General features: G+C 34.7%; 1 protein-coding gene and 1 non-coding gene across 8 annotated transcripts in view; both read left to right on the forward strand.

Moving 5' to 3' along the window:
• The window catches only part of ATF7IP (activating transcription factor 7 interacting protein), a 115090-nt gene that overhangs the window by 76722 nt on the left and 19065 nt on the right, over positions 1 to 19303 (forward strand). For all 7 annotated transcript variants that reach the window (XR_011464280.1, XR_011464281.1, XM_070371123.1 and 4 more), the window contains 4 exons: positions 5332 to 5405; positions 5993 to 6081; positions 8183 to 8821; positions 14901 to 14965. Coding sequence is in view for 5 of the 7 variants with exons in the window: in XM_070371123.1 (XP_070227224.1) it covers positions 5332 to 5405; positions 5993 to 6081; positions 8183 to 8821; positions 14901 to 14965 (867 nt within the window). In the remaining 2 variants the exon portion in view is untranslated. The remainder of the gene's footprint in view (positions 1 to 5331; positions 5406 to 5992; positions 6082 to 8182; positions 8822 to 14900; positions 14966 to 19303) is intronic.
• On the forward strand, positions 9330 to 9435 carry LOC138988091 (U6 spliceosomal RNA). Its single transcript, XR_011464426.1, has one exon. It is a non-coding gene; the product is annotated as a U6 spliceosomal RNA (small nuclear RNA).

Consider the following 19303-nt stretch of genomic DNA (forward strand, 5'->3'; position numbering starts at 1 on the left):
CAGGATTTCCTTTTTTAAGGCTAATACTGCATTGTATGTATATACCACATTTTCTTTATCCATTTATTTATTGATGGATATTTGGGCTGGTTTCAACTTCTGGCTCTTACGAATAATGCTGCAATGACATTGGTGTGCAGATACCTCTTTGAGGTCAAAGTTTTGGATATTTCTACCCAGAAGTGAAATTGCTGGGTCATTTGGTAATTCTGTTATTTTTTGAGGAACCTCCATATAGTTTTCTTTTGCAGTCACATCACTGCTAAAGTCACATTTAGGGCTTCCCAGGTAGCTCAGTCGGTAAAGAATCTGCCTTCAGTGCTGGAAACCCCAGTTCCATCCCTGGGTCTGGAAGATCCCCTGGAGAAGGAAATGGCAAACCACTCCAGTATTCTTGCCAGAAAATCCCATGGACAGAGGAGCCTGGTGGACTGCAGTCCATGGCTTGCAGAGTTGGGCACGACTGAACAAGTAACACTGAGGAACTGAACAGTCACATCGTTTACATTCCCATCAGCATGGCACAAGGGTTCCAATTTCTGTATATTTTTGGCAAAAAAAATTTTTTTTCCTCTTTTGTGATAGTGTCCACCCTAATGGATGTGAGGCCTTATCTCATTGTGGTTTTGATTTGCATTTCTCTGCTTAGTGATGTTGAGCATCTTTTCACATGCTTATTGATCATTTTGCATATTTTCTTTGGAGAAATGTTTATTCAGGTCCTTCGGCCATTCATAAATCTGGTTACTTATCTTTTAATTGTTAAGATGTAGGAGTTCTTTTTATGTTCTGGATATTAACACCTTACCAGTTACATGATTTGTAGTTATTCTCTGCCATCATGTAGGTGTCCTTTTCACTCTGTTGATTGTTTCCTTTCATGTGCAGAAGATTTTAAGTTTGATGTAATCTTCTTTGTCTTGTTAATGCTTTTGTTACCTTTGCTTTGATCCAAGAAATCATTGCCAAATCCACTGTCGTGAAGCTTTCCTCTGTGTTTTCTCTTCTTAATTTCATAGTTTTAGGTTTTATGTCTTTAATCCGTTTGGATTAAATCTTACATATGATTTAATGGTCTGACTTCATTCTTTTGCATTTGGATATCCAATTTCACACAGTTTGTCAAAAGAGTGTTCTTTACCCATTGTATAGCCTTTACACCCTTGTAGAATATCATTTGAGTGTTTACATTAAGAGTTTATTTCTGGGGTCAGTATTCTGTTTGACATTTCTATGTGTCTGTCTGCATTCCAGCACCATACTGTTTGGATTACTGTAGCTTTGTAACATGTTTTAAAATTAGAAGTATAAGCTTTCAACTTTGTTCTTTTCTAAGATTGTTTTGGTAATTCAGAATTTCTTGAGATTTCATTTGAATTTTAGGGTGCCTTTTCCTATTTCTGCAAAAAATGACAGGAATTTTGATTGAGATTGCATTGAAACTTTTGACCACTTTGGGTAGGATGGACATTTTAATAATACTATAGATGTTTTAATGATGGCCATTCTGACTGGTGTGAGATGATATCTCATTGTAGTTTTGATTTGCACGTCTCTTAAGTTTACAACTGTTTTAAACTGGAAATAAATTTAGGTCACTTTTTTCCTCCCACCACTTCATTGATATCATACATTATATCTTTTTGTATTGTGTGTACGTTAATATAGATTTACAATTATATTTTATACTTAAATTCTGTACTAGAATTAGGTGGGATTTCTATTTCCACTTTCTAGTAATGCAGTATTCTGTATTTATTTTTGTATTTACTTTTACTAGAGAGTTTTATATTTTTCTTTGCTTTCAGGTTGCTCTCTAGTGTCCTTTCATTTCTACTTGAAGGACTCTGGTTAACATTTGTATGGTGGATTTAGTGGTGCAAAATGCACTCAGCTTTGTATTTACTGTGAAACTCTTAATTTTGCCTTCATTTTTGCAATGATAGTGTTGCTGGTTATGATATTCTTGCTTGGCAGTATTTTTCTTTTAGCACTTGAATATATCATTCCACTCCCTTGTGGCCTGCTAGGTTTTTTCTGAGATAAAAGCACTGATAATCTTAAGGGAGCAGCCTTAAATGTGATGGGTCCCTTTTCTCTTGCCACTTTTACAACCTTTGTGACTTTTCACAACTTGACTATAATGTTTCTTAGTGTAGGTCTCTTTGAGTTGGAAGTCTTTCACCTTCTTGAATTTGTCAGTTTTCTTTCTTAAGTTTGGGAAGATTTTGGCCTTTACTTAAGAAGGCTTTCTGCCTACTTTATTTCTTTCCATTCTTGTTTTCCCATATTTGTATATTGGCCCACTTGATAGTGTCTAATAAATCTCTTAGTCTGTCTTTACCTTTTTTTCATTCACTTTTTCTGTTTGATTCTCTTAACTCAATAATTTCAAATGATTTATCTTCAGGTTTGCTGATTCTTTCTTCTGCTTGATACAGTCTGGTTTTTATCCCTTCTAGTAAATGTTTAAATTCAGTTGTTGTAGGCTTCAGCTCCAGAATTTCTGTTGGTTCTATTCTGAAGTTTCATTTTCTTCTTGCTTTATTTTCCTAATTTCATTTAGTTTTCTTTCTGTGTTCTTTTCTGTCTCATTGAGCATCTTAATGATAGTCATTTTGAATTCTTTGTTGGGTAGTTCCTAGGTCTGTTTCTTTAAGATTAGTTTCTAGAGATTAATTTCATAGATTGATCCATATTTCTCTGTTTTTTTTGGTATGTTTCTCTTTTGCTGAAATTAGGCATTTGAAAAAGTACACTTCCCATCTTTTTGGAATATCTTTGTACAGATGAAGACCTTTACTAGTAGGTCAAGTTAGATAACTCTGATCTCCTTTCAAACCTTTTTTCAGAGATGGCATTTTCTTGGCGTTTGTGTGTGTATCTCCAATCTGCAGAGTTTTGTCTGGTTCTATTTGGGAACGTCCCATCCCCGACCTGGTATCTGCCTTTCAAATTGCTGCTGCTTTAGCAAACCATTATACTGGAGTTACCCCTACTGTCTCTCTGTATTACTGCCAGTTTTCTGGTTTAGTACCAAGCCAAGAGGTTTGCCTTTCTTCTCATCTACCCCCCAAGACACCCAATGTGTGCTGCTTCTTCCAAGTTGGGTGAGACGGAAGCCAGTACCTTGATCAGTGTCCCCCGAAAGTCAGTGTTGCATGCAAATTCCAGTGTTTCTTTCCTGAAGAAGAGGACACTTTTTGGGATTTTTTTCCCTTTTTCTTTTCTATTTTACTACACTGTGTAAGGAAGGAGGTGGGATATGATGGTTAAGTGCAACAGACTTTCCTACCTTGTACTATTTATCTCTTTGGGGCTTACTCTCATTTAGGGTGCTCTAATCTCTCAACAGGTTTCTTGACTTCTTACAAGTGAAATTTGATCCTTAAGTTGTTAAGTCATTGTTTTCATAAGGGAAGGATTCTATAGGATTTTCAGTTCTGCCATCTTGCTGATGTCACCACACTGTAGTGTTTAAGGTCCTCCATCCAGTGACATTAAGCCATACTTTACTTATATATACCTATTTATTATGCTTATACTCCTTTTATATTTTTTCCCTCTGAAATGTTTACCTTCATTTTAAGTGTTTTGAGTGTACTGATTACTCAAAGACTTATTAGAAGATGCACTTCTTTCCCCTAAAAATTTTTTAAAACTTTTCCCAATGAGGCTACAATGTTACTTTCATTTCCTTTTCTAGATATTTCAAATGTTTCTGTCAGAGCAGTTTATCTTAATTCTTTATCTTTTTTCCTCCTCTACGCAGATAAAATCATTCTTTTATCCTATAAAAAGTAGCAAAATATATTTGTTGTTGAGAAGAGTGATTAGTGGCATCTGCTTGATATGCTTCTGTTTATCACCTTTTGTTTAATATGTATTATATTTAATTAAGACTTGAGTGGACTTATTTTTCTCAGTTTAAGAAATAGAGGATGAAAGAATTATAATGGAGGCCCAAATAATGATAATTAGCATATAAATGTTACAACTGTATTTCTATAGTCCCTGTTTTGGAGGATGGAAAAAGGCTTAGTTTGTACTGAAGTTATAATTGGGGCATCTTTTTATGAAATTATAAGTCACATAGTGACAAGTAGTTTTTTTTAAACAAAAATTATAAAAATAATTTTGTGACCTAGGATACCACTTAATTGGTAATCAGTTACTTCTGAGGATAAACAAATATTTTCCTTGTTTCTTGAGTTTCTGCTTGTAATCTGGTGCTTCCTCTGCTAGGTATTTAGTAGGCATTTACTAGATGTTTATTGAATGAGTATCTAGTTATTCTTTAAAATTATTTATTTTTTTTTCTAGTTATTCTTTAGATTCATATTGTTAATGCTTACTGAACACTTTTAGCATATAAACTATTTTTACATTATTTATTTACTCATAAAAAACTGAGGTCTAGGAATTATTCACTTTTCATACAGTAAGTAGTTGTGACAATAGACTAATTTGTGTAAGCACTTTAATATGTGCCAATGCCAAGGTTTTTTTTTTTTCTTAGAAAGATTTTCTCCTGTACTATAGAAATAACTTGAAATTCATATTTCAGTGTCCATACATAAAATTTTATTCAAACACAACCATGATTATTCACTTACATATCATCTATGGCTAATTTCTGTGCTACAGTGGCAGAGCTGAGTAGCTGCAAAGCCTAAAATATTTACAATCTGGCCCTTTATAAAGTTCACAGACTCCTGATCTAATACCATTAATTCCCTAATCCTTTTATTTTACACCTACAAAAAGACTTAAATTTTGCAACAGATTTGTAAGTAAGTGGCAAAAAACATAAGTTTCTAAGTCTTGTTTTGTAGAATAGTGATGATTAATTTACACGTTTTGGTCATCAAATGCCCTATTTCCACAGTAAAGCAGTCAATTCTGCCATTTCTAAAGGGGTCTTATGAGGTAACAGTATTTATAACCATTCTTAGATAATAAGCTGGGAGAAGGCACTGGCAACCAACTCCAGTACTCTTGCCTGGAAAATCCCATGGATGGAGGGGCCTGGTAGGCCGCAGTCCATGGGGTCACTAAGAGTCGGACACCACTAAGCGACTTCCCTTTCACTTTCCACTTTCATGCATTGGAGAAGGAAATGGCAACCCACTCCAGTGTTCTTGCCTGGAGGATCCCAGGAACGGGAGAGCCTGGTGGGCTGCCATCTCTGGGGTTGCACAGAGTCAGACAAGACTGAAGCGACTTAGCAGCAGCATAGAAATAACAGATAACATATTAACAAAGCACTTAGAGGACTGAAAGATTGCTTGTGAATTGGGCTTTATTTTACCTTGGTATTTTTCTCCCCAGAACCCACCAAACCCACCTGTATCACCAGGAAAGTCTGTAGTTGATGTCATCAGCAATAACAGTGTGCCCTACAGGTGAGAATTGTAAACAGGCTGTTTATCAAGTTTTTCATTAAGAGAACAAGGTTCTGATTTTCTTTATTGTGCAGAAAGATCTTAGAATGTGATGCTATATATTTTTGTAGAGATAAGTGTTTGGTATACTGAATTAAGTATATTTGCTTCTTTTTGCTTTGCTGTAATTGTTCTCCTATGGATATTGATTTTGCTAGTTTTTTTATAAGGCTTTCTTTTGTCATTGCAGATTTCTTTATACACTTGTGTTAAATAGTATTACCTTAAGTATTTGAGAAATTCTTTGGTCAGAGTTGATAAAAAGTAATGTGTTGCAGATATTCGGACCCATATTTGGTTTTCAGGTTAAAGTATTAAGGACATAGAATATAAAAGGAAGACTCTTCCCCTGACGCCCTACACCCCAACATTCCAGTGTTTTCATACCAGCTTTGCTTCACCACATTCACTCCCAGTTTAGTGCTTTAAATTAATATCCAAGTCTAACTACCCTTTCTTCCTATGAGCCACTGCTTTCTGTATGCATAAGTAGATATCCCCTAGAACGGCATGTCCAGTGACCATTTGTGTGTGTATCTATTTCACAGAAATACAAACACGGTGAGACAGATGTTGGAGTCCAAAAGAAATATAAGTGAGAGTGCACCACCATCTTTTCAAACCCCTGTGAATACAGGTAATATTCTTAACACCAAAATACATTTTGTTAGGAATTGAAGGCTTTTGTTCTCTTTTCTTACACACTTTTGAGCTTGAAATGGACTAAGAAACTGAACACAGTTATGTAAAATTGAGTGCTAAGAGCAAAATTTTGTTTAAAAAGTAGGATCACAGATGTGCATAAAAATACAGAAATTCAGATTTCTGCTGTAGTGATTCTCAAATTTTGGGGTGTTGACATCCCTGTATAATCTTAAAAATTATTAAGAATCTACAGAATTGTATTTATGTGGGTATATAATTGATATTTACTATGGTAGAAATTAAAACATATAATCTTTTAATGTTTATTAATTCACTTAAAAATAATTGCAAACCTGTATTTTGTACCAGTATACAGTCCACTATTCTTGCCTGGGAAATCCCATGGACAGAGGAGCCTGGTGGGCTACAGTCCATTTGGTCATAGAAGAATTGGGCATGATTTAGCAATTAAACCACAGAATTACATACCATAAGTCGCAAGTTTTAGTGAAAAGTAGCTCTTAACCAAAATTTAAAAAATTAGCAAAAAGAGTATTATTATATTAAATTTTTATGTCTCTTTTAAACTTCACTTAAAACATTAAGATGGCCAAACACACCTGGATTCTCATATCTGTGTCTGCATTCAATCTGTTGCAGTTTGTTGTTTTAGTTGAATTATGTGAAGAAAATTCAGCCTCATACAAATATGTAGTTGGAAAAGGCCTAGAGAGAATGTGGGTATTATTCTTTGACATAGCAAGTAATGGTTTCTTAAAGGTTAGTTGCAAAGTGAAATCAGAAATCACACCAATAAACGTTTGTACATTTTTCACTAAATTTGTTTATCTCTCTTGTACTTGGATGGGTCTTTTACTAATATCATTCATTGATCACTTGGAAAATATTCACCGAGTTTTCTAAGTCTTCCAAACACTGGTACATTTCATTAATTTTTTTTTAATTGTATTTATTTACTTTGTTATCAGTTTTTCTCAGAAGAGCCTTTAAAGATTTGGGAAGCTAACCATGCTCTCAGGGTGGCAGGTAGATGTATTGTCCCAAGTTCTAAGTTTTTTTTTTAAACTCAGATTTTACTATTGCCAATCGATACTGTTGGTTGTTTTCTTTGAAGTCTCTACCTTCTTTGGTTTATTTTCAAGAAAAAATTTGCCAGATACCCAAGTGTGAATAACCATAGTATGTTTATAAGTCAGTCTTTCAAGTAAAAGTGGTATTCCATCAAATGGGCTGTGAGCTCAGCTTACAGCTCAGCCAGTCGTCCGAGCACTCATCCTTGAGCCAGCCAGCCTTATTTGGTATGCAGCAGTAATGCTTTATGTGTGCCTGTGATTTTGGAAAGACTTTACAAATCAGTGAGAAGGAGACTTAGTCATTGATTTTTATTAAACCTGCTCAAATGAGAAGATACACAAATGGCTGAACTAAAAAGACTATAAAACTCCAGCGACCAACATTTTGATTTACTCTGCTCTTTGTTGTCAGCTCCTTAATTCTTCTCCCATCTTCCCTATGTTATTTTCCATATCACATAATGTCAGTAGAATGTTAATAGAGGTAGTAGCCTCTCCTCACTAGTTCTTCTCCCAGGGAGTTCAGTAAAATTGGATCCACAGGTACAGGTTTCACTTTATCCATATCATAAAATACCATCACTAAGTTCACCTATTATGAATTTATGATACTCTTTCTAGATATTCTGTTTGAGTTTATATATTGCCAGTGTTCTAAGGCATTTTTAATGTACTTTCAAAATTGTCTTTACAATTTTGCCTAGTTTTCACTGTTTTATAGTTGTATTTCCCGCTAGTAACTCTGAAGTAAGTATGCTAATTTTCAGAGACTCTTGGTACAGAAATAGCAGTCCTCCATCTTAATGATAAAACGTGCTATTTTCATAATGTACCAAATGTAGATGCAGAAATGATTCTGCAAATAATCTAAGAATTCAAGAATTTAAATCAAATTAAAAGATACGAGAGACTACTGTATATATTGCACTACATCAACTTTGTATTATTTTAGCTGATAAAGATAGCATTTAAACTGAAACTTCTCTCTTTTTTTTATAGTATCTTCAACCAATCTTGTCACTCCTCCAACGGTTGTCAGTAGTCAACCTAAATTGCAGCCTCCAGTGACTTCAGGTTCTCTGACAGCCACGTCAGTTCTTCCTGCACCCAACACAGCTACAGTAGTTGCTTCTACTCAGGTGCCTAGTGGAAATCCCCAACCTACAATCTCTTTACAGTCTTTACCAGTGATTTTACATGTACCTGTTGCTGTATCCTCCCAGCCTCAGCTCCTCCAGAGCCATCCAGGGACTTTAGTGACCAATCAACCATCAGGCAACGTTGAATTCATTTCTGTACAAAGCCCACCTACAGTGAGTGGTCTTACCAAAAATCCAGTGTCTTTGCCATCTTTGCCAAACCCCACGAAACCAAACAACGTTCCTTCTGTGCCCAGTCCTAGTATTCAAAGGAATTCTCCTGCCAGTGCTGCACCGTTAGGAACAACACTTGCTGTACAGGCCGTTCCAACAGCACACTCTATTGTACAAGCCACCAGGACTTCTTTACCTACAGTAGGCCCATCAGGACTCTATAGTCCGTCAAATAATCGAGGTCCTATACAGATGAAAATTCCAATTTCTGCTTTTAGTACTTCATCTCCTGCAGAACAGAGCAGCACTACCACCACAAGAATTGGTAAGTCAACATGTAGATTTAATAATAGAAATGCAAGCTTGTTAATAGTCTGTAGATAATTGAATTTGTGTGTGTATGTGTGTATGTAGTTGACAAACATTATTAGAAGACAGAGTGAATAGAATTTCACAGAGACTATTTTAGTTACCCAAGAGGAATGATGTTAAAGTGGGATCTGAGAGTTTATTTTGACTGAGAAGTTATCATTTGTAATTCATCTTTTACTAGTTTTCCTAACCTGGGAAAATTTTTAATTTTGTCTTTGTAGCAAGCATTGTGAATTACTTTCATAATACATTTTGCAGATATATCTGAATATACAGAAAACAGTATGTTTTAAAGTATCTAAGTGACATAATATATGCTAATAAGAGGAAAATAACAACCACACATCTTCTCTAGTGAAAGTGTTAGTCGCTCAGTCATGTCCGACTCTTTGTGACCCCATGGACTGTAGCCTGCCAGGTTCTTCTGTCCATGGACTTCTCCAGGTAAGAATACTGGAGTGGTACTCACTTGGGCAGCACATATACTAAAATTAGAATGATACAGAGAAGATTAGTATGACCCTGCACAAGGATGACACGCAAATTTGTGAAGTGTTCCATATTTTTTGTTCATGTTCGGCAGAAACCAACAAAATTCTGTAAAGCAATTATCCTTCAATTAAAAAATAAATGAATTTAAAAAAAAATAGTGGAGTGGGTTGCCATTCCTTTCTCCAGGGGATCTTCCCAACCCAGGGATCAAACTTCAGTCTCCTGCATTGAAGGCAGATTCTTTACCATCTGAGACACTAGGGAAGCCCCTGCCCATTATCCCATTTGGGAAAACCTTTGTGCATTCTTCACTCCTATCTTCCAAATTTGAATGGTTTTATACTAGGTCTTCCCTCTTTAATTTACTGCAGAACGTTTCCTTGCTTCTTGTTTTCTCTTATATATTTTCCCATATGGCATATTTTACATGATTATGTTTATATATTTATATATACTTTGTAGTATTACAAGAAGGAGAACTTGATTGTTCCTAATTTAAAATCTGTAGAACTCTGTCTTCCTTGTTCTTAGAAAGCATAGATTATATATACATTCTTGAACTTGCTTATTCTTCATTTCTGATTTTATATTTATCCCCACTACTTTTGGAAAGACAGGAAAGAGTACCTGGGCATCATGTATATAGTGAAATTGTTGTAATAGCTGTCCTTTTGATATAGTTGAACTTGAAATATAAGAAAAAATTATAAAGTACAAAATTAATTTTTACATGTGAGATATACAGGGCTTGTTTTTCTAATTTCTTATGTGATCTTCAGTAGAGTACTTGTCTTCTGAGTATATATTCTCATAAAATAAGAGTTTCATAGAGTTACTAAGAGTAAATGAATGGTAGATAAAAATTCATACTGGAATGAAGTTGAATATCACCTTCATACAATTAACATCTGGGATATAAGATTAAATCTGAAATTTAAAATACAGTTATTATTAGTATTTAAAATTAAATATTTGCATGGTACAGTAATGATATTTATTAGCAGTATCTGCTGTCACAACATTCCTTAGATGCCTACTTTGAATTGAGTTCAGTGAATGAGCAAGATTTTTTGGGGGGTGGGTTACATTTCTTCCAGTCATTACTGTTTTTTACCATGTTGGGTGGAAGATGATTATCATGGACCTTCTTTTCTGTGATTTTGGAGTTTTTCTTTATGAAATTTTGAGCTTAGTTGACATTGTTTTTAAATCATGGTTACAAGATAAGGTAAATTCTTAAATATAGAACTTTCCCTGAAAGACCATAGCCTGAAAAGAAGTAAATAACTTGAGAGATTACTCTGTCTAATGTTATGATTGCAAGTTCCCTAAATACTTATACAGTAGCAGAATTATGAGTTTCCCAGGTGACTCATTGGTAAATGAGTTACCTGTCAATGCAGGCAACGCAGGAGACGGAGGTTTGATCCCAGGGTCAGAAAAATCCCCTAGAGGAGGAAATGGCAACCCACTCCAGTATTCTTGCTAGGAGAATCACATGGACAGAGAAGCCTGGTGGGCTGCAGTCCATAGGGTTGCAAACAACTGGACCTGACTGAGCATACACACACACATCAGAATTATAATTTAATTTCATTATCCTGTTAACATTGTATGAACATTTGTTGACCCAAAGGGTGTGTTTTTCCCAAAATTATCTAGCTTAATGCACTTTATTAGTTGTAATGTCAGTCTGTTTTGTTTAATTTCTTGACTGTCTTTTTTTTTTGTATATAAAATTAATAATTTTAGTAATTATTATTTTTGTGATAATACATTTATATGTATACTTAAAACTTTATATTTTAACATATATATATTTAACACATATACTTTAATATAAAAATTATATTATGGAGATCTTCATTTTGAGTTCTATTTGGAATGCTTACATATATTTGAAAGTAAATTATTAGATATTAACCAAAAATATTAATGATAAGCTTGGCTTTGTTTACCATGTTAATTAGAAGGAGGTCCTATGAGATGATATATTCTCTGATTATGCATAATTTTAAGGATGCCATAAGTGGCATGAAAGTAAGCATTTAGCTATTGAGGCTTGCAAAAACCTAAGCTGAGGTCAAATAGCAAAATTTGGCTGAATATGAAGGTTGAAGCCAAACTTTAATACATCCATAAAGTGATGAATTAGTTATTTAATTAAAACTTTTTGAAAACTAGGCTTATGTAAGTTTTATTTCAGTTCAGTTCAGTTCAGTCACTCAGTTGTGTCTGACTCTTTGCGACCCCATGAACTGCAGCATGCCAGGCCTCCCTGTTCATCACCAACTCCCAGAGTCCACCCAAACCCATGTCCATCGAGTCAATGATGTGATCCAACCATCTTATCCTCTGTCGTCCCCTTCTCCTCCTACTCTCAATCTTTCCCAGCATCAGGGTCTTTTCCAGTGAGTGAGCTCTTCACATCAGGTGGCCAAAGTATTGGAGTTTCAGCTTTAACATCAGTCCTTCCAACGAACACCCAGGACTGATCTCCTTTAGGATGGACTGGTTGGATCTCCTTGCAGTCCAAGGGACTCTCAAGAGTCTTCTCCAACACCACAGTTCAAAAGCATCAATTCTTCAGTGCTCAGCTTTCTTTATAGTCCAGCTCTTACATCCATACATGACCACTGGAAAAACCATAGCCTTTACTAGAGGGACCTTTGTTGGCAGAGTAATGTCTCTGCTTTTTAATATGTTGTCTACATAATGTATAACTAGACAGCATGCATTTGTATATATTTATATACATATATCTTCATAGAGTAAGTCAATGTTTTTTATAAAGTGTAAAATAAAAGTTGTCCTAAGGATTACTTGGAAATTTAGAGACCAAATTATAGTTTATCTCATTCATTCACAGGAGAAGGAAATGGCTACCCACTCTAGTATTCTTGCCTGGAGAGTCCTGTGGACGGAGGAGCCTGGTGGGCTGCTGTCCATAGAGTCGCACAGAGTCAGACACAACTGAAGTGACTTAGCATGCATGCATTCATTCATAAAACATTGAATGCCTGTTTTGTTCTAAAATCATGCAGACACACAGAAATGTACAAAATAGTCTCTATTCTAACTAAGCTCATAGTCAAATAGGGAACTTAATGTTAAATAATTATAAATGTGATGAGTGTAAATATATTCAGGTTTCTGTGAGAGAATATGGGAGCTCTGGGAAGGTACGAGAATGGAGTGAATGGCAAGATGGTGGGAAGTAGAGTTTTAAAGGATTTTTACAGAGAGGAAGGAGTGTGACATCCACAAACACTGGCTACAGGAGGGGCGAAAATGGAGTTACAGGCACTTGGGAATGCTCTAGATGAGAGAGAGAGTTGTAAAAATGACTTACAAGTTTTTGCACTCAGTTTATTTTCATTCAGTTATTCAGCACCTACCAAGGTACACTACTAGCGCACGCCTGTGAAACGCACATGCACGTAATGCACTTCCGCTCTGTGATGCTCGTGATGTCCTGTGCACATACACGCATCCGTTTTTTGATGCTGGTAAAAATTCAGTGTTGGTTAAAAGTGACAGTGTCTTTTAAGAATAAAGAGACAGAGATGTTTCTTATATGATAGAAAGAGTTTGTTGTACAATTTTTGACTTTATATCCTGCCAATTTTATTGCTTGATAGATTGATTTGTAACTTTTAACTTTAAAAATTCATCTGAAGTAGTAAAAGAAAACAAAATATACATTGAATCTATAAAATGTTACATTGAGAATCAAGACAACAATCTAATAAAAGGGTAGGAGAAGTTAATGGGAAATCTAGGATAAAGAATATTATTACAGCTTTATGAATAATTACCTTTGTGTCCTGAGACAATTAAGTCAAAGAGAGAATCATGCTGGATAAGAAAACTCTCATATTTATTAGTATTTGTGTGTGTGTAGAAATAAAACATTTCATTAATCAGTTTAAATCTTTCCTGAATCTTGAGAATAATTGTATGAGGATAATTCCACAGAAAATTCCATGTACAGAGGAGTCTGGTGGGCCACAGTCCTTGGGTTGCAAGAGTCCAACATGACTTAGAACTAAACCAGCCAACCAACCAATCAACAGAAAATAAAAATGAAACTCCCTCACCTGCTTTGCTTCTTGACGTACCTTTTATTTTCACTTGAAAATGTGTTTTAAATCAAAATGAATGTATTCTAACACTGTATATATGTTTTTTAAAACTGGTAGTAAATTGCTTATGTTTTGGTAATGTCTTGAATGTGTGTTAATACGCTGCATGTCAGTAACCTGGAATTAATTTTTTTTTTATTAAGTAGTATTTTTAAGAAGTACTAATTAAAAAAACTTTTTATTAAGTAGTATTTCAAGAACTTTGCAGTCCAGAAATGAAGCTGATTCATTATAAATGAAGTAATTTTAAGATATTAAAGATATGTATATGTCTTTTAAAAGTTACATACATCTTAAATATACCTGAGAGATTCCTTAGGTTATATATACACACACAGGAATATGTACATATATGTATGTGTATATATGTATATTTTCTTGCTATGCAAAGAACTAAGATAATTCAGATAGGGTAGGCAGAAATTGGAAGGGCCCCTTTTACTTAACCTAGCCTGTAAAACCCTCTTTTTAACAGGTAGATATTTATCCTCATTTTTTTTAATGTATAGATAGAAATAATTGTATCTATCATTTCTGGTTTTATCTTTTTAAATATATTGATAAATGATTTACTTTGTATGTATGTTATGAAGATTTACAAATGAAAGGAGTGTCATATTTTGACTAAAGTCTTTTTGACAGAAAGTGTGGATAAGGATGTTTCAGCATTGGAGAACTCCTATTAATGTAATTGACCACATTACCAAAGAGAAAAAACTGATTAATCACCTCAGTAGACGCTCAAGACATTTGACAAAACTTAATACCTTTTCTTTAGAAATTGAGGCAGAAAAACATACTTTGTTTTCTGTGCTGTTTTTTCATTCAGCTATCTTTTATACGACTATATAGTTGTAGTTCTATACATGCAAAATTCATATGTATGTTTGTGTGTGTGTACATACTCAATACAAGTTTATTGAAAAATGAATAAAGGAAAATCATCTGTGATTGAGCTATTGAGATTATGCATGTATATTTCATCAGGATCATTTTATTTTTCTAGTGAATTTATTACATTTTGGCATGTTACTAAGTTTTTTTCTCCAGAGGTGTGTAGTAGGGAAGGATTATATTTTATTTAACTTTTTGTGTTACAGCATTTAGGTTATACACATCTTAAATTGCTTCCCTGCAATATTCATTTGGTTAGAGTTAAAATTTCTGTTTAATGGGTATATGAAGTGTTTGGATTTCTAGTATCAATTTGTCCTTCTGAAAGATTTGTAGCAGTGGTCTCTGAGAGAGTAATTTACATATGTAACATGTTGACACACAAAAAACTATTGGAGAAAATTAACGTGAATTGTTGTACATAAAGAAACCTGTCCTTTTACATTTTGTAGGTTCCTTTAAAAATAGCTCTGAGTTTTGTTTTGTTTTTTGACTCCTTAGAAAACCAGACAAACAAAACAGTAGATGCTTCTGTTAATAAGAAAGCAGCCGATAGCACATCACAGGTAAGATGTTTCCTACTGTTTCAAAATGAAAAGATGGATTTCTGTTGATATTCATTGATAAAATGAAAATTATTCCAAGTTTGTTTTTTACAACTGTCCAAAATTTTTCAAACAGCTTCTCTGTGTTGTTTGACAAGAATTGAATTTTTTTGATTAGTAATTCTCTTAGTGATATTGGATTGTATATAACTGACAGTCTGGTTATTTTCTTTCATACAGTGGGAAGTTTTAGTCTCCACATGTAATTTCTTCCTGGCCCATCTGTTTAAGAAGGTCTCCTGGTTTATCTCTCCCCACGCCTCCCCATCCTTTGTCCTGCCATAGCCAGCACACACAGAGACACCATTTTAGGTTGTTCAGAGCTGATCAGAAATAGTTTTATGGAAAGAAAATTTTGGTTTTTCTGGCTTATTAGCATTTTGCCAGTCTTGGTACTTTTTCATGTTAAATTTAAGTCACCCAGGAGTGGAGTAACTCCATTTTTCCTGTATTAATAAAGTTCATCACGATTCTTCTTCTACATTGCTTTAGGTATAATAGATGCATAGGGAAGTCATTGCATGTTTGATGGTCTAATTTCTTCCCTTCCTCTTAATCATATCTGGAAACTCATTTATTTTCCTAGTGAGAGAAAAAATCTTGAGTAAGTCAGGCATGAATAAATGATGTGAATTTTAAAACAAGAGCATAGTGATCTTTAATTTTGACTCTTCATCTTTATTAAAATGATATTTTTGACTAAAGATAGATAGATCAGATCAGATCAGATCAGTCGCTCAGTCGTGTCCGACTCTGCGACCCCTTGAATCGCAGCACACCCCATGCTGTATAGCTCAAACTAAAGCTATTAGAAATATTTTATTTCTTACAAATTTTAGCAGGCTTTTTATATGATATTAAAGGTCAAAGTTTTGATTGTTTCTGAGGATGTCTTGTAGCTGTGTTTTTAATTAAAAGTATATGGAGTACTTTTTTGGGAGGCATGTGGTATAGGAAGCATCAATATATTCAGTGACTTTTAGGTAACATAGGAAGTCTAGCTTTACTTTATAAAGTAAAACCAAAGCTAAAGAAAGAAATTACAAACATCCTCATTTCTCTCAGTAATTTTTTTCTTGTTTGTTTGGACATACTAGGTAATGTTTTAGGAGAGGAAGATGTACACTGTAATGGCTGTGTTTTCATCTTGTTATAAATGGTGATTCTTCTAGAGTTGTGCTGTCTAATGTGGTAGCCACTAATCACATGTAGGCTATTTAAATGAAAATGGATTTAATTTAGCCTTAAATAAAAAATTTACTTCCTCTATCACAGTAGGCCCATTTCAAGGCTCAAAAGCCACACATAGATAGTAACTACCATATTGGAAAACAAGGATATGGAACATTTTCATCATTGCAAAAAGTTATACTCCAATGTTATATGACAGCCTAGATGGGAGAGGAATTCGGGGAGAATGGTACATGTACATGTATGGCTAAACCCCTTTGCTGTCCACCTGAAACTGGCATAACGTTGTTAATTGGCTATACTCCAGTATAAAATAAAAAAAATTTTTAAGTTATATTAGATTGCTGAAATAAAGTATATATAATATTGTAAACATTTCAGTGAAATTAAAATTGATACAGAAGTTTGCCATACTTTTAAAATTCTTTACTTAAAAATATTCTTTTTAAATAAAAAAATAATATAAAATTTAGTCACACTCAGCTACTTATTATGTTCTAGAAATTCTAAGACATGTATTACTACTTCACAAGTTTTAGTTTACATTGTATTCTATAACTTTTATTTTGATGAAGCAACTTGTTCTAGTAGATCCAAAAGACACCTGAAGTGTCTACATCAGATTAGCAAAGAGACTATATAACCAAATTCTAAGTTCTCAAAAAATATTTTTTAAAAAATTCTTCTTATTTATTTAATGAATGTATTTGGCTGTACCAGGTCTTAGTTGTGGCATGTGGGATCTTAACTTCCCTGACCAGGGATTAAACCTAGACCCCCTGCATTGGGAGCGTGGAGTCTTAGCCACTGGACCACCAGGAAAGTCTCTCAATGAATATTTTATTTGGCTTACAGGAATAGTAATTCACTACCATTGTATGAAAAACACAAGTAGCATGACTAGGCAGCTAATCTGTTAAAGTCACGCCTGATCAAAGGTTTGAATGAGTTCCAGTTATGAATTTAAATAGTAAATGTAATATGCAAGTTTTATTATATAATAAGAAATTATTATGGAAATATATATGGGCTGCTACTTATAAATTGATGCTTTATTGGCTTTTTGGGTTATAGATAAAAGTTTTGTTGTGCAAAAATACTTTGATAATGTAACACTACAGTTGTTTTAAAACATATGTTAAGAAATTGCTGTTAGCTTTTTACCTTGTATGTTGCTGCTGCTGCTGCTAAGTCACTTCAGTCGTGTCCGACTCTGTGCGACCCCATAGACGGCAGCCCACCAGGCTCCCCCGTCCCTGGGATTTTTCAGGCAAGAACACTGGAGTGGGTTGCCATTTTCTTCTCCAATGCATGAAAGTGAAAAGTGAAAGTGAAGTCACTCAGTCGTGTCCAACTCTTGGCGACCCCATGGACTGCAGCCCACCAGGCTCCTCTGTCCATGGGATTTTCCAGGCAAAAGTACTGGAGTGGGGTGCCATTGCCTTCTCCGACCCTGTATGTTACTTGGTAGCAAATAGAATCTGGTGTGAAATAGGTAGCCTATGATTCTTTACACTCTTAGCTTTCTAACCACTCAGATAACTTCTTTTTCCTATGCCAAGTCTGTCTTAGTTGTACTTCTGAACACTTCTAAGACTATCATAATTTAGAAGGAACTAGATGGCATGTATGGAAATGATTGTTGTTCATACCTAATGAGAAAATAATTAAAGATATAAAATGTTCTCTTTTTGTAGTCCTTGAATGAAGATTTCTCTAATGTCTTCCAAATAAGTATTTATTAGCATATTCCATATCATTGTTATTACATATTTTATTCATAGATCTCATTTCATGTAGTACATTACTAATATATTTTATGTGGTAAAACATTATTTATTGAAACTACCATCATATGTTGTAAGACAGTGTAGAAATCATTTTCTGCTGCATCTGTAGTTTTATATTACTGTTTGGAGGGACTTGAGATCCACCTCAATTTTGCTGATTTGCTAGAAGGACTCATAAAACCTGTGATAGGTTGATTATACTCATGGTTATGGTTTATCACAGCAAAAAATAGAGAACCAAACCAGCAGGGAAAAAAAATAAGCATCAAGTGGGATCAAGTGCGGTCAGGCTGAGGCTTCCATGTTCTTCCCTAACCAGCACTGCACAGGAGGGGCTTTCTCTCTGGATACTACCTTAAGTAACAAGTGACAAAAGTCTCTGCCCAGGTAAGCCTGACTGAGTATCATGGCCTGAGCTGATTGGACAGCTGCTTCTTTCTGTGTAACCAGCTATGGCAGTCAAAATGCAGGACTCCTAACAGTGAAACCAGATGTGCATCATCAGTCTTGGTGTTTGTGCAGATCAACCTTGATAAGCCAGTATGACACAGTTCATTATTTAAGGTGTTTAAGGGACATAAGAAAATTATCAATAATTTATGTAAACTTTCTAAGGGCCACATTTTTGGTAGCCAACCAAACCTTAAGGTAGTTCCCAAGTTCCTTTGGAGAGATGTGTGTGGAGGGAGCAGCCCGGTCTTCTGTACTGGCATTCTCTGCAGTTGTCGAAGTGCCCTATTCTAGCTTTTCAAATATATTCTTTGTTATTGCCTTTTAAATATGATCTTATTATTTGTTTTAGTACAAAAAAAATGTACCCTACAAAGCCAATATCTTTGCTTTCTTGAAATTTTCTTAGTGTTCATATGATGAGAGTGGTCATTTGGGGGAAGGACACATGATTAAATAACTTTTTAATAAAATAGATTCTTAGTATTAAAACCTATTTGACACAAGATGTTTTTTAGCAGTTTCAGAACTTTGGTAATATATATAAATGCAAATAAAGGCATGTAATGTTTCTTGATTACATAAGTTTTCTCAGAATTGATGGCAGAAAAACATGAACCTAGTGACACAGAAATAATAAGATCTAGAGTCAGACATGGAGAAGGCATTGGCACCCCACTCCAGTACTCTTGCCTGGAAAATCCCATGGACGGAAGAGCCTGGTAGGCTGCAGTCCATGGGTCGCTCAGAGTCAGACACGACTGAGCGACTTCACTTTCGCTTTTCACTTTCATGCATTGGAGAAGGAAATGGCAACCCACTCCAGTGTTCTTGGAGAATCCCAGGGATGGGGGAGCCTGGTGGGCTG

Source organism: Bos mutus, chromosome 5 (genome assembly GCF_027580195.1).
Source record: "Bos mutus isolate GX-2022 chromosome 5, NWIPB_WYAK_1.1, whole genome shotgun sequence".
NCBI lineage: Eukaryota > Metazoa > Chordata > Mammalia > Artiodactyla > Bovidae > Bos > Bos mutus.